Source organism: Triticum aestivum, chromosome 5A (genome assembly GCF_018294505.1).
Source record: "Triticum aestivum cultivar Chinese Spring chromosome 5A, IWGSC CS RefSeq v2.1, whole genome shotgun sequence".
In the NCBI taxonomy this organism is placed as follows: Eukaryota; Viridiplantae; Streptophyta; class Magnoliopsida; order Poales; family Poaceae; genus Triticum; species Triticum aestivum.
In genome coordinates this window covers 108,006,646-108,020,673 of record NC_057806.1, presented here as the reverse complement: position 1 = coordinate 108,020,673, position 14,028 = coordinate 108,006,646, and the positions used below count along the sequence as shown (strand labels likewise).

At 42.7% G+C, this 14,028-nt stretch overlaps 2 protein-coding genes across 3 annotated transcripts; one reads left to right on the top strand and one right to left on the bottom strand.

Annotated features, from left to right (window-relative positions):
- The first annotated feature begins 335 nt into the window (after positions 1–335).
- Positions 336–6,117, top strand: LOC123102514 (protein NEN1). The gene is made up of 6 exons (XM_044523899.1): positions 336–928; positions 2,806–2,963; positions 3,166–3,212; positions 4,158–4,221; positions 4,899–5,533; positions 5,616–6,117. Exons 1-6 carry the CDS (start codon positions 601–603, stop codon positions 5,848–5,850), a joined length of 1,467 nt encoding a protein of 488 aa, XP_044379834.1. The 5' UTR covers positions 336–600; the 3' UTR covers positions 5,851–6,117.
- Positions 6,118–8,677: 2,560 nt separating this feature from the next.
- LOC123102513 (protein FAR1-RELATED SEQUENCE 5) lies at positions 8,678–13,703 on the bottom strand. Of its 2 annotated transcripts, XM_044523897.1 has the most exons (5): positions 13,605–13,703; positions 13,016–13,085; positions 12,535–12,657; positions 9,662–11,771; positions 8,678–9,271 (listed from the first exon to the last, which is right to left on the bottom strand). In XM_044523897.1, exons 4-5 carry the CDS (start codon positions 11,753–11,755, stop codon positions 9,224–9,226), a joined length of 2,142 nt encoding a protein of 713 aa, XP_044379832.1. In that variant the 5' UTR covers positions 11,756–11,771; positions 12,535–12,657; positions 13,016–13,085; positions 13,605–13,703; the 3' UTR covers positions 8,678–9,223. The 2 variants fall into 2 exon arrangements, with proteins under 2 accessions (XP_044379832.1, XP_044379833.1); XM_044523898.1 differs by lacking the exon at positions 12,535–12,657 and having other exon boundaries at positions 13,605–13,698.
- Positions 13,704–14,028: the final 325 nt, after the last annotated feature.

Sequence of the window (14,028 nt, the reverse complement as noted above, 5' to 3'; positions counted from 1 at the left end):
CAATGTACGCTCCTGTCGATTACAAAATTGTCTATGACGACTTCGTCAATCTTAAGATGTTGAGTATCTCAGAGATGCTCATATAGGTGAGGTGTTCATATGAGTGAGTGTGTAGTATATGAGCATATGGGTTTGTAAAACAAAAGAAATATGAATTTCTACCAGTTTATTTATTTTCCTCCAATAATCCAGAGTGGTGAAGTAGATTTATCAGTACGAAAAAACAAATTTAAGTTTAGGTAACTTTTCCCGTCCAACAAGTAACCAGCACTCTTTCCCCAAAAGAAAAACAAAAAAAGGGTAGACTTTGGTTTTGCTTGAGGAAACCCAAATCCAATCCGAACTCCTATCCCGTCCCCCACCTCCACGGCACCGCCACCGCGGCATTTCTTCCTCCAAACACCTCTCCTCCTCAACCCCATCGCCGCCGCTCCCGTCACGCCACCTTCCTTCCACCCCCACCTCCCACGCAAGCCCTCTCCCGAGCTGCTGCCGCCGCCTCCTATTTATCCAGCGCTTGCCCACCCGATGCCGCCTCCATCAACCACCTGCCCCTGCCCTTTCTTCCCTTGAAAGTTGGAATCTTGCGAAGGGTCCCAAATGGCGACGGCGTCTGTTGCTGCAGCTGGGGTGGAGGAGGGGTCAACGCCGGGGCCGCAGGCGGGGGGCGCCGAGATCGCCTTCTTCGACCTGGAGACGTCGGTGCCGCAGCGGGCCGGGCAGGGCTACGCGCTGCTCGAGTTCGGGGCCATCCTGGTGTGCCCGCGCCGCCTCGTCGAGGTCGCCTGCTACGCCACGCTCGTGCGCCCCGCCGACCTCGGCGTCGTCTCCGCCGCCTCCGTGCGCTGCAACGGCATCACGCGCGACGCCGTCGCTGCCGCGCCGTGCTTCCGCGACGTCGCTGACAAGGTCTACGACCTCCTGCACGGTGAGCGCCCCGCGCCATCTAGTTTTTTGTTTGTTTGTTTCAGCACCGGGAGCTGGTTCTCGGCTCCTACTGCACGCCAAGGACTTAGTAACAATTAATAATTATGAAGCCTAACGGGGAAGGAGCCCGGTTGGAATTTAATTAAGGTCAACAACAATAACAACAACACCAGCAGTAGCTAGGCTCCCTACTAAAAGAAACGGGCACTATCTGAATTTATTCACCCAATCTCTGAATGAATGGTAGGTCTTCCTGTTTACTACGCGCAGTTCTCCCCGTAGGACTTATGGAAAGGTGACACCATCAGCGTGCTTTCATGGCAATAGGCCTCGACAGTAGTGTGTGTATGTGAATTTGTGGAGTGTTGCAGGAGCCGGTTAGCAATGATACGTCTTATGCAGTTCTTCTATTTATGGCTAGTGAATGAGGTTGCAGTTTTTGCTGCCTATGGCTTGTTATCAAAGACCTCTGTAACCTTTCTCAGATGCAAGGATGTCGGTAGAAATGTGTGCATATTCTCAGGAAATAGAACATAGGTGCAAACATTGTGTTTTTTATTTAGTATAATTGCTGTAGTATAATTGCTGTAGAAGGACTTGCATATGGTGTTCATTGACTTGGAGAAGGCCTATGATAAGATACCGCGGAATGTCATGTGGTGGGCCTTGGAGAAACACAAAGTCCCAGCAAAGTACATTACCCTCATCAAGGACATGTACGATAATGTTGTGACAAGTGTTCGAACAAGTGATGTCGACACCGATGACTTCCCGATTAAGATAGGACTGCATCAAGGGTCAGCTTTGAGCCCTTATCTTTTTGCATTGGTGATGGATGAGGTCACAAGGGATATACAAGGAGATATCCCATGGTGTATGCTCTTTGCGGATGATGTGGTGCTAGTTGACGATAGTCGGACGGGGGTAAATAGGAAGTTAGAGTTATGGAGACAAACCTTGGAATCGAAAGGGTTTAGGCTTAGTAGAACTAAAACCGAGTACATGATGTGCGGTTTCAGTACTACTAGGTGTGAGGAGGAGGAGGTTAGCCTTGATGGCCAGGTGGTACCTCGGAAGGACACCTTTCGGTATTTGGGGTCAATGTTGCAGGAGGATGGGGGTATTGATGAAGATGCGAACCATCGAATCAAAGCCGGATGGATGAAGTGGCGCCAAGCTTCTGGCATTCTCTGTGACAAGAGAGTGCCACAAAAGCTAAAAGGCAAATTCTACAGGACGGTGGTTCGACCCGCAATGTTGTATGGCGCGGAGTGTTGGCCAACTAAAAGGCGACATGTTCAACAGTTAGGTGTGGCGGAGATGCGTATGTTGAGATGGATGTGTGGCCACACGAGGAAGGATCGAGTCCGGAATGATGATATACGAGATAGAGTTGGGGTAGCACCAATTGAGGAGAAGCTTGTCCAACATCGTCTGAGATGGTTTGGGCATATTCAGCGCAGGCCTCCAGAAGCTCCAGTGCATAGCGGACGGCTAAAGCGTGCGGAGAATGTCAAGAGAGGGCGGGGTAGACCGAATTTGACATGGGAGGAGTCCGTTAAGAGAGACCTGAAGGATTGGAGTATCACCAAAGAGCTAGCTATGGACAGGGGTGCGTGGAAGCTTGCTATCCATGTGCCAGAGCCATGAGTTGGTTGCGAGATCTTATGGGTTTCACCTCTAGCCTACCCCAACTTGTTTGGGACTAAAGGCTTTGTTGTTGTTGTTGTATAATTGCTGTAGGATCATACATAAATGGAATCCACACAAGGGGAAGTTAGAAGCATCATCTTTGCTTAGGTCTGAACCTGAATGTCTGCTTTTTAAGCTGTTTCCTGTGAAAGTTCTCACGTTAACAATCTTGCCAATTTCGTACAGGGAGGGTTTGGGCCGGGCACAACATCGTGAGGTTTGATGTGCCAAGAATAAGGGAAGCGTTCACCGAGATTGGCCGGACACCTCCGGAGCCGAAAGGGATGATCGACACACTACCTCTGCTTACCCAGAGGTTTGGGAGGAGAGCAGGAGACATGAAGGTACACAAGCTTGTGTTGATGTAGAGTCACTTATAGTTTGTAGAAGGAGGTTTTGATTTAGATGAGGATTAATCATATGGACAATTGAGTTCTCACTCGAGCTGAAAAACATATGGCCTTTCCTTACTGAAAGTTTTCAGGACAGTTCCTTATTGCAACAAAGAATATTCATATGTTCTTATCTTGTCTATTGTATCCACAGATGGCAAGCTTGGCAAATTACTTCGGTCTAGGGAGGCAAAAGCACAGGTAGATGTTACATTAATCCAGAAGTTATAATTTCGTCTGAATTCTGAATGCTTTGTTGCAACTAATTGTCACCTTTGCCCACTTGTGTAGCGCGCGCGCGCGCACACACACTTAGTATCACTTCACTTCACTTCCTGGAACATGCCTTGCTAGGTTGCTATCCATTGTTCGTTGACCTTGTTATGTTGCTCAGATTAGCATATCGTGTATGCTGCTACTTGGGATGTCGGGATAGTGTGATACAAGAAATTTTGTTGCACGATGCCTCGTTTGATTTCCTAACTATCTAATATGTCTTGCAGCAACGATGTAACTTAGGATACCCAGATCATATCCACCCCTGATTTTTGTCCCTTCCCATATTAGATGCTTGTCTGACAATTAGTTTCTCCTAATAAACTATTACATGATCCATGATGATTCTCATTTACAGATGTATCATGCTAAGCAGAAGAGATGTCACAATTATATGTGATCCAGCCCATTATGTCTTGGCAGCATCATGTCACTTAGTATACCCAGATCCAATCCAACCTGGATTTTGCCCCATCCCATCTTAGATGTCTCATCTGAAAATCATTATCTCCTAAAAGGCAAAGACTATTACATGATTCTTCTCTATAGGTATAACATGCGGAGTTCAAGAGATGTCACAATTATATGTCGCCCAGTCCATCAATTGTTACTCTTAGTACAAATTGATTGTTGCAAACAGCTATCTTGGTTCATGTGAATTACATCTGTTGCTCAGTGTGCTCATGATTGTGCCCAACGTTTGCTCAGTTTCTTATCAAGTTTGATTTGCATTCCCTTCTGCAAGGAAATATCATTAACTACCAAGTAATAGTTACAAGTTGATATTATTATTTCCTGTGATTTTTTTATTTCTTACATGAAACTGTAGTGAATGATCTTGTACTAAATTGCTTTGAAATCTATCTACAGGAGCCTGGATGATGTCAGGATGAACCTTGAAGTTCTCAAATATTGTGCTACAGTGTTGTTCCTGGTATGATTGCTTAACTGCCTATTATTCAGATGACCTTCATGAAACATTTATACAATTTTTTTGTAGTAGCTGGATGGTGGTTACCTTCTGCTACTTTTGTTTCCCTGGAATTACTATGGTGTTTTTTCCTGCCATTTTTTCATGCATTGGTCATCTGGAGTAGCTTCAACGGACTTTTGAGATTTAACTATTGCAATATAGACCTTGTATCAATGGCAGGAGCATCATCAACGTATAACACATCTTTCATTTTCTTAATATGTTCCCTGTTTTGATAATTGCAGTTGTTATTTTTCTGCAAAACGAAGAAAACCATCATTGTAGTTCAAGATCTTGAATTACGGATAGAAATAGTACTCCCTCGTTTTTCGTGATTAAACTTTGACCGTCATTTTCATCAATAATAAATCAATGTTACAAAAACTGTATCATTTGAAACTACGCTTTTGTACGAATTCGATGGTATAATTTTTTTTGACATAGCACATGTTTTGTTGGTCAAATGATGGTCAAAGTTGAACCTCGAAATACGTGTGCGCCATGTTGTGATAGGGACAGAGGGAGTACCAACTAGGAGAATAATGAACCGATGAAGCATCCTATTTATGACATGTTTCTAGACTCCATTAATCTATTTGATGTTTCAAGATAATCAATTGACTAAATCCTGCTAACAGGAGGCAAGTTTTCCGGAAGTGCTTATTGTTGAGAACCTTGTGGGTGCAATTACAAGAAGCAAAACTGATGGAGCTACTTCTCCTGAGGTGAAGAATATTGAAGCAAACACATCACCCGATTCTTCGAAACGACAACGTACTGTTTCTCAAGTCAATGGTTTGACTACAGATCAAGATAATCAAGAATCAGTTGATCCTGCAATGAACGGGGAATCCAGTGACCTGATATCCCACATGGAGGAGATGAAATTAGATGCTTCTGTGCAGATGGATGCGAGTTTCAGTGGTCATTCTGGGTTCCTCGAGCCAGACGATGTATCAACTGAGTGCATCAAGATTTTTACTACCCCTTCTTACCAATTTAATCGGAGAACATTGATCAAGCACAAAGATAGTCCACTACACCTTTGCTGCGCTGGCTTGAAAGTCCAGTTTGGAGTTGGCACAAAGTTCCTAGACACTGCAGGTCGTCCAAAGTTGAACATGGTGGTTGATATCCCTGAGAATCTAAGCAAAGTTCTAGAATTCTGTGATAATCAGGCCCAGAGATTTTTACAAGAGTCTGGTACCACTTCCGAGTGGAGACCCCTGATAAAGAAGTACGGTTATGTGAATCGTCCAACCGTTCGCCTCAAGTGAGCCCTGCCCCCTTTCCATCTCTGGTCTTTGATTTGCCGCCTCACATATCTGATTTGTAATGTTGAATTGCGTTTGCAGCATCCCTACCACTCCCAGCAGCGGTGCTTCGCCCTACTTGACAGACATATATCAGAAAGAGCCCAGCGGCAACATTCAGAAGCTTGCTTTTAGCAAGGTAGATGCCGCGGAACTGGACATCCTGTTTGTTCGGGGGAACAGGCTGGATGCATTCTTCTCGCTGGAAATATATGACTACCAGCAAAATGCTGGCATCCGGTTGGTCGCGAAGAGGCTGGTTGTACACTCCAAATAGTACCAGTCATAGTCCATATGATTTGTATACTAGTGCTAGAAGCTAACTCTTGCACTAATTTAATTAATGGCTTTATGTCCTTCAGCCAGCTTTATATTACTAATTATCATGTGAGTGTGAATAAGATCTGACCAGTAGCAGTCTAGCAGATGCTGATGTTGAAGTAGGGATCCAGATGTTGTAAAGGATTCTAACAGGATATTTGTTCATTTGTTAATGGAAAGATCATGTATAGGTTTATATATATATTAAACATAAGTTTAAAGATTTTCTTCTCCAAAACATTGCACGTGTTTTAGTTGATAGTGTGATGGTCTCGATCAGCGATATCATGTAGTGTGAGTCGATGGTTGTGAAAAGGTAAATAATGTTGTATTTGACCATTCCGAATGTTTCAGTTCTTGAATATCATGGTGATAAACAGCTAGCAGCTACAGAATATATGGAACCTATTAGTTGTGTGTATCTACAGAACTGTTTTTATTTTTTTGAGGAAATCTACAGAACTGTTTGTGCTACTAAGAACCAACCAAAACTGCCATTGGTTGGATATAGTTAGGGTGGTGGTACCTCCAGCCCACAATTGATTAATCATTGGATTGACACTTTGGTGTCCCGTTAAAAAGATGACAATCCCGAGTATAACACTTAAACTAAGAACCATGATGATCCGAGCTTCAAACTTGTTGAGTTTGTTTTTTTTCCATGGTACGCACCAAAGCATCGGTAGGGTTATGGTTCCATTTCCGTTTGCGATTTGTACACCATGACACATCCTAAATTTTCTATAGGACGGACCTACATAGTGCTGAGTGGGTGCCCAGGCCCCCACTCAATTTTTGGAATTTCAGTAAAAATTGCTTATATTCTACAAGATTAATTTTGTAATTCTTCAAATTTGTACAATAAGTGCCCCCACTCTAATTATTTGCCCCCACTCCACCAAAATTCTAGGTCCGCCCCTATGTCATCATCTTTGTTCCTCCTGGATTCCCATGGTTCATATGCTGCCATGTTTCCTGGTCCTTTTCTTTTTAGTGCTTCGACTCAGAGCGATAGCTTGATGATGGCAACCTCTCGAATGACAAGATGTCTGCCGTGTAAAGAGATAACAACTTGGATGCAAGTGGACAAAAAAGTCTGATTTCGACCAAGGTAAAGACTAAGACATGTTCACTGGCTTCTTTGTTTACCTCTAATATCTCACATATATTGCTCAAATATATGTAATTAAGAAGGAGCAATAAGCTTGCACAAAAGCTCTGCATCCAAGAAATACATACAGCACACTTGTATCGATTTTCAGTCTACTTGATGAAGAAGTAGAGCTTTGCATGTATTTCATCCATGAAGAACGAAGGGGCTATACATATATGGTGGACATGCTGGACCTCTGAGTGTGTTGCGTGTGCAATTTATTGTGTGATGCTCATGCGCATTTTTCATGACTTTATCATTAAGTTTCCCGGTGCAAAAATGTAAATGCTGTGTGTGCCGCACGTTCTTCGTATGTACTGTAGATGATGCAAAAATGGGCAAGCAGCAGCCAGCTCAAATCTGCTCCGTTAGTTGAACTGGACGAATCGAACACCGCTGGCAAGTATGCATGGTGTACCAGATTACAAGATGACAGGAATTTCAGCAGGTCCATTGATTTCCTGCCTATTGACTAGTAGTGAGCATACACGTGTTGAAAGTACACCAGAGGTGTGGTTTGTCCACTGGCATAGCTTTACTAAACATGTCGTGGAAAATCGACGTGTGTTTATAGAATTATAGTGCACAAAGGTGCCCAAGAGTGGAACTTTCCCACAACTAAACATCGATCCACATTTAAAATGTATGAACAGGTAAAATAGCTTTGTACCATATTGTGCTACCAAACAGAGGTTTCTATTTCCTCGCACCTATCCTAGTCCAAGAACGTTGGGCGCAACTAGTTATTCACGATCCATGACAACGCGATCTAGTGGAGTTATAGAGAAAAGTAGCTTAAAATGCTCTTTGATGACTACATTAATCCTTATTAGCCCCTTGGCCTCCTTGCAAGGAATCACAAGGCCTTCAAATCTGAAACCCCGTAGGGGGACCGTGTGAACTACACATATTTGTATGGGAGACAACATGGTCAAGAGGAGCAGTGTGACCCCCGGTGAGAACCAGCGCAGCAAAATGGCGACGCGGTGCCATTGGAGAAGAGTGAAGAGCTCATCTTCATCCTTTCCCGATGGACGCCAACACCCATCACCACTAGGTTCCGCCACCCTGAGATCACCATATTAGATCCTCCTAAGATGGAATGTCTAGCTGAGTTAACAGGTGTAACTCTCTTTTTGTAGCTTCTCCCACTGCATAAAATACATGGGTGCTCTACCTACATCTTTGTTTCCCTCCATTATTCCAGCTACTAAATATGAATTTGCACCTGACACATCCCACAAAATGAAATGATAATATGAGGCTAGTTGCATCCATGGAGCAGTGGTAATAGGACTCCACATATATAGCACTGTTTTCATCTTCCTGTTAACTTCATGCATGTGATGTAGCCATGCAAAAACTATGTGGTGGCCATTCAGGAGTTGTGAGTGACATGCTTTTGCCATGCCCGTCAGTATTTGCTCAACAATCAAGCATGATGTTGCCATGATGCATGTACATTATGTAATGTAATCCTCGTTGCACTGCTGTCATGCTATGCAGGACCAGAATCCGCAAAGAGAACAAACCCCATGATTATATAATATCAAGAATCAGCTATAATATTTGTTATTAACTGAATTTAGACTAGGCGTAAGTTTTTTTTTTGAAATAAAAGGGAATCTCCTAAAATAAAAGATTTTTACTTCTTGACTCTCATAAATTGCAAGTACTGCTTCTGCAAGTACGCATGCACAAGCAACTGACCTCTCATACAGTTTCCATGTTACAAATATATAGCATTGTTTTCAGTTTTCACCTCCCCCCGTCGATTTACATTAACCGCCACAAAGTCATTACAAGCCAAAGTGCAAAAAAGAACTATGTAATGGACACCAGTAGCATTGTATTGCCACGGGCCGCACTGGTTTAATTCTTACTGCTTACCTAGTTTGAACAGTGCCACCAGCCATAATCTTCACACGAGTCTCCTAGGCAATAGGTGCGCCGACCTTAAAGAAGAATGTTGACAATCTGAGAGGCTCTTCTGAATCAAATTCAAACCATATTGCTGCAGCATCAATTCTGTGCTAATAATCATTTATTCATTTTCATTTACCATCCCCAGGAGCACTCTTCATCTTGAGAGGGTCAGATGCTATTCTCCACCAAACTAATTAACAGTGTATCATTGCGGATAACTGCAATCCCCAGCAGTAAATAGAAAATACATTCAGGGAGACCAAGAGGAGACAAGAAACTGGCCAAGCAGATTAGTCACCTGAAAAGGCAAACAAAATGCAGTGTTGTTGCATAGCTTCCCTCTGATAAGAAAACTTTGGATAAATGTAAATCGGAAATAGCATTTTTTTTTCATCTCATATTTTCAGTCAGAAAAGAAAAAACTGAGAGCAGCAAGTTTCAACGAGCAATACTATGTTCATCTCAAAAAGTTTAAATATGGTCCAACTCCTGTTTTGAATCATTTCAATTAGGAATTACATAGCATTTAGTAATTGACATAAAGCCATAAAAGTACTCCAGGACTCACTCTGATCAACCAAGCAAAAACAATAACCACTAGTACCAACTACCAACTTTGCTCGCATAATTAACTGCTTTAAGAATATGATTCTCATGAAAATTTTATAATATTTAACATTAGGCATACCTTCTGTCTGGAATCAGGCAAAGACTGATCAGTCATGCTATCATCAACCATGACATCCTCATTGATGTTTATAGCATCCCTTTGTGATACCCTCGTTGGATTTCTTTCATAAACAATAATCTCTTCATATGCCTTCTGTAAGATATCTTTTGCTGCTTTGTACACTGTCTCTGATCCAGATCCTTTCTCAGCATATCTGATGGCATCAGCACATAGAACATCGTAACGGCTTGTAATGGACTGACAAGCATCATCTTGATGGTTATCGCAGTTGTATTCTAATAAACCACAGTCTCTGGCCTTCCTTGTCCAACGCTTCAAATAGTAATCAGGTGGAAGTAAATGTGGATCAACTATTATGAATACTCCTAGAATATGACGGCATAAAATACCCGAGAACTCAAAGTATTTGCAACTACATTTTGCCATCTTATTGGAGGCATTGTAGGTCACACAGAATGTATCTGATGAATTTTCATCTTTCATGACGTTGTATTCACTTATGCAGCCATCTTTAGTTTTCTGAATAATATATGCCAAAGACTCTGTAAATTCTTCCTGAAATCTACTAAAGACTGCTTTGGTGTAGGTACGTGCTGCCTGCTTTTCCATTGGTGATGCAGTCTTTGTCGTCACCAAATTTAAAGAAGTGTCCATATCTGCTTTTGCTTCTTCCTCATAATGGTTTTCTGTGCTCAAATCAAATTGGGTTAGAAAAACTTCCAGTGTCACCTTCGTACTAAAATACTTCTTGTAGAAATCATTCATGGTTTCTAACTTCTGCGCTTTAGATATTTCTGCACAGAATGTATCCATCAGGTACAAAGGAACCCATTTTTGGCGGATATTGTACATTGCTTGAAGCCATGTATTATTTCTTAAATCATAAGTATCAATGATTGACATCCACGCTGTTTCGAATGTGTTGATTGTTTCAGACTCAATAACACAGCTTTCTAACTCATCTATTAAAGTAGGATGCTCTGAGTATGTATGAGCTAACTTCTGTTTGGTTCTACTCAAAATGTGCCACTTGCAGAAGCGGTGACAGGTATGCGGAAAAACCCTTCCAATTGCAGCTTTCATGGCCCGATTTTGGTCGGTAACTAGTGAACATGGTGCCTTCCCACTCATTGCTGCCAGCCATGTTTCAAATAGCCAAACAAATGAGCATTCAGTATCTTCCATAAGCAATGCACATCCAAATATAACACGCTGAAGATGATGATTGACTCCTGAAAAGGTAACAAAGGGCATCATATACTTGTTCTTTTTGTATGTTGTGTCAAATGTAACAGCATCCCCAAAATGCTGATAAGCAAGTTTAGCTCTAGCATCGGCCCAGAAAACATTCATTAGACAGCTATTCTTGTCGACCTGTATGGCATGGAAGAAAGCAGGGTCGTTGCCTTGCATCTTCTTCAAATAATCAAGAAGACCTTGAGCGTCTCCGCCTTCCCCAAGAATATTCTGCCTCAGAAAGGGCACTCCATCTGAGCCCATCATAGTGATCTTATTGGAGGCATCAAGCAGACCTCTGTCACGAAGATACCCAACTCTACTACAGGTGCCAAGGTTATGATTGTGAGCTGTGTCAAGCTTGGAAACAACCCAATGGTTTGATTCTCTGACCACCTCCATCATAGCATTGCAACCTTCCCGCATAGACATCCTCTCACGCTTCTTTGTAGCCTCATCTGATGATGGATTCTTCTTTCTGTACATGCCTTCCCTTGAGCAAACAAACCTCCTCATGACGACAACCTCCTCTGCACCTTTCGAACGGCGAGACCTACCAACACGGAAGGGAAATCCAAGGTGCCTGGCATACTCATTGTAGAAAGTCTTTGCTGCTTCATCAGATTCAAATGTCATACCTAGCAATGGCTCTTTAGGGTCCTCTGGAGGTACAAAATCTTTCATGGCATTCTGCTCCGTAATACCACCAACCGAAGCAGCTACTCCTGCTTCTATGACTGGATCTCCGAGAATCAGATTGTTGTTCTGCACAGACTGAGCATTGGTGTCCAAGGACATGAGGCAATCAACATAATCCGCAATCAGCTCATCCCCTTCACTCCTTGCAGCTTCCATCAGTGCATATCAAGTTCTGCACACATCAATCACAGAATGATATGTATCATCACTTGCACATGGGGGCAGAGCTAGGATTTTAAGCCAAGGTATGCCGATTAACAAAAAATAATCCACTGCAGTTTGAAATATAGTAGTTCAAATAACAGAAACTGAAGTACAGATTGTTCTTTATAACGATAGTATCTTGAATAGTTTAGTTCAATTACAAAAATTAAGAACAAAATTACATTTAACTCTATGATGATGTCAGACATTTTCCACACCAAAATTTTGCACATTAGCCACAAATCAATTCATTACTAGACGGAACAGAGGGCTCTGCTGCGCCCAGCTATAGCCACGTCCTCCACATGCGATTTTAGGGAGGCTGGCGTGTGCGTATTTCTGTATTCTATCTTTTTTTTGTTGGGGGATGGTCAATGCGAGTCGGACACCGGTATGGAATGGAGGACTATTCATATATCAACAAGCATCCTCCCACAAACCCACTGTTCAGCCCGAAGACCCACCCAGCAGCCACAGCGAGGCTCTAAGCTTACAAAATCTCAGTGGCATCGGTTCACTATAAAGGGAAGAAAAGGTGTCTAAAAATTAACTCTCTTGCCCACATAATGTACTAACACAATGCTCTAACAAATATATTCAAGTACATTCACAATAGTGAGGCAAATGAAGTTGATCTTGTATGCACAAAATGGTGTCTGCTGGGAGGAGGCAAACTTGCATTAACAAATCTGAAATTCAAGCAGACTATCACTGATTTGCTCAAATCTTACCATAACAAATCTAAACACCATACAGGTTATAGCTGATTTGCTCAAATCTGAACCTATTCAGACAACATGTTTGCTCTGTGTAGCAGTCAGACTGCCAATCACACCTATTGTCATGCCCACGGCCTGCAGTCAAGAAAGCTCTTAAATTCATAGTAGTTGCTCGAAGCAAATTCGGCATCCTTATCTCTTAGGTAGTTCACTGCCAAAACAAAGTAATATACAGGAAAGCAAAAGGCTAAGAGGGACATGCAAAAGCTTGTAACAGCAGAAGAAACCATACTAAAATATTGTAGTGCACAACCATCTTATAAGAAACAATCGAGCCTAGAAACCAGACCACCATCATAAATTGTTTATGTGAATAAAAGGCATAAGTTTTATGTGGATAAAGATTAACTCTTTTGTTGGAACAACCACCAGTTGAACGATTCATAGGGGAACCGAAAAAATAATAACAGAAGCTGGGAAACAAAATGTATACCTGAGCAGAACTGGATGTGTATCACTAATGCCCCATACCACATTAAGCTTCTCACAATTACCAAGACTACCTGCACCGGTGGACAGAAACAAACAGTAAAAGCTAGCACCACACTAAAAATCAGTCATAGCAAAGTATTCTGAAGCACAACAACTGCCAGCTCATATGCATCTGCTAAATAGCTTACTAACATGAATTCTTCACTGTATGCGCCACTTACATCTATACCATGTATCATTCATTATTCAGTCTATGCATCACTTCATTGCATAGAGGCAAAGGAATGCCTGTGCAGGTGATAATGTGTAAGGTAAAGCATGCCACATGAGTACTGAAGGTAAGAGGTATTTTTGGTTGCCATAACTGAAAATGTGAGAGCAAGTGTATTACGGAAAAGCCTACACAAATTAACCAGGCGAACTCCAAAACTGGAAGCAAATTAAAATCGTGAAATTAGGCATCCACTATTTATCAAATGTACAGCTGTAGGAAATCAAGAAAGGAAAATCAGGAATTATTATCTCTATTGGCCATGACAAGAGAAGATTTGCAGTATGGGGAATTACATCAGTCAAAGGGATGAACAAACCTAGGAAAGAGGCCGTCAAGGTCACGGGGGCTGAGCCAGGGCAGCAGAAAGGGCTGAGGCGCCTTCGTCGTCCTTGCAGCAGGGGGGGGGGGGGGGGGGGGGCGGTGGCGTGCAGGCAGGCGGTGCCGGGGCGACCAGAGCTCCAGCGGCGGCGGGGAGTGGCGCACCTACGGGACAGGCAGCAGGAAAAATAACCCTTTCTTAGGGGTTTTAGAACAAAAAACAGTGCTCAAATAACTACGCTATATAAATTTGGGCATGGACAGTCCTAAATTACAACCACTTGACTGCAAATATACAACACCCAAGCGGCTGCCTCCTATGCAATCGCCGACCCCGCTGTCGTCATGCTGCAGAACTTCCCCCTCCCTCTATCGTCGTCGTGGCCGCCTCCAAGCCCCTTGCCCACCGCGTCGTTTTTGCG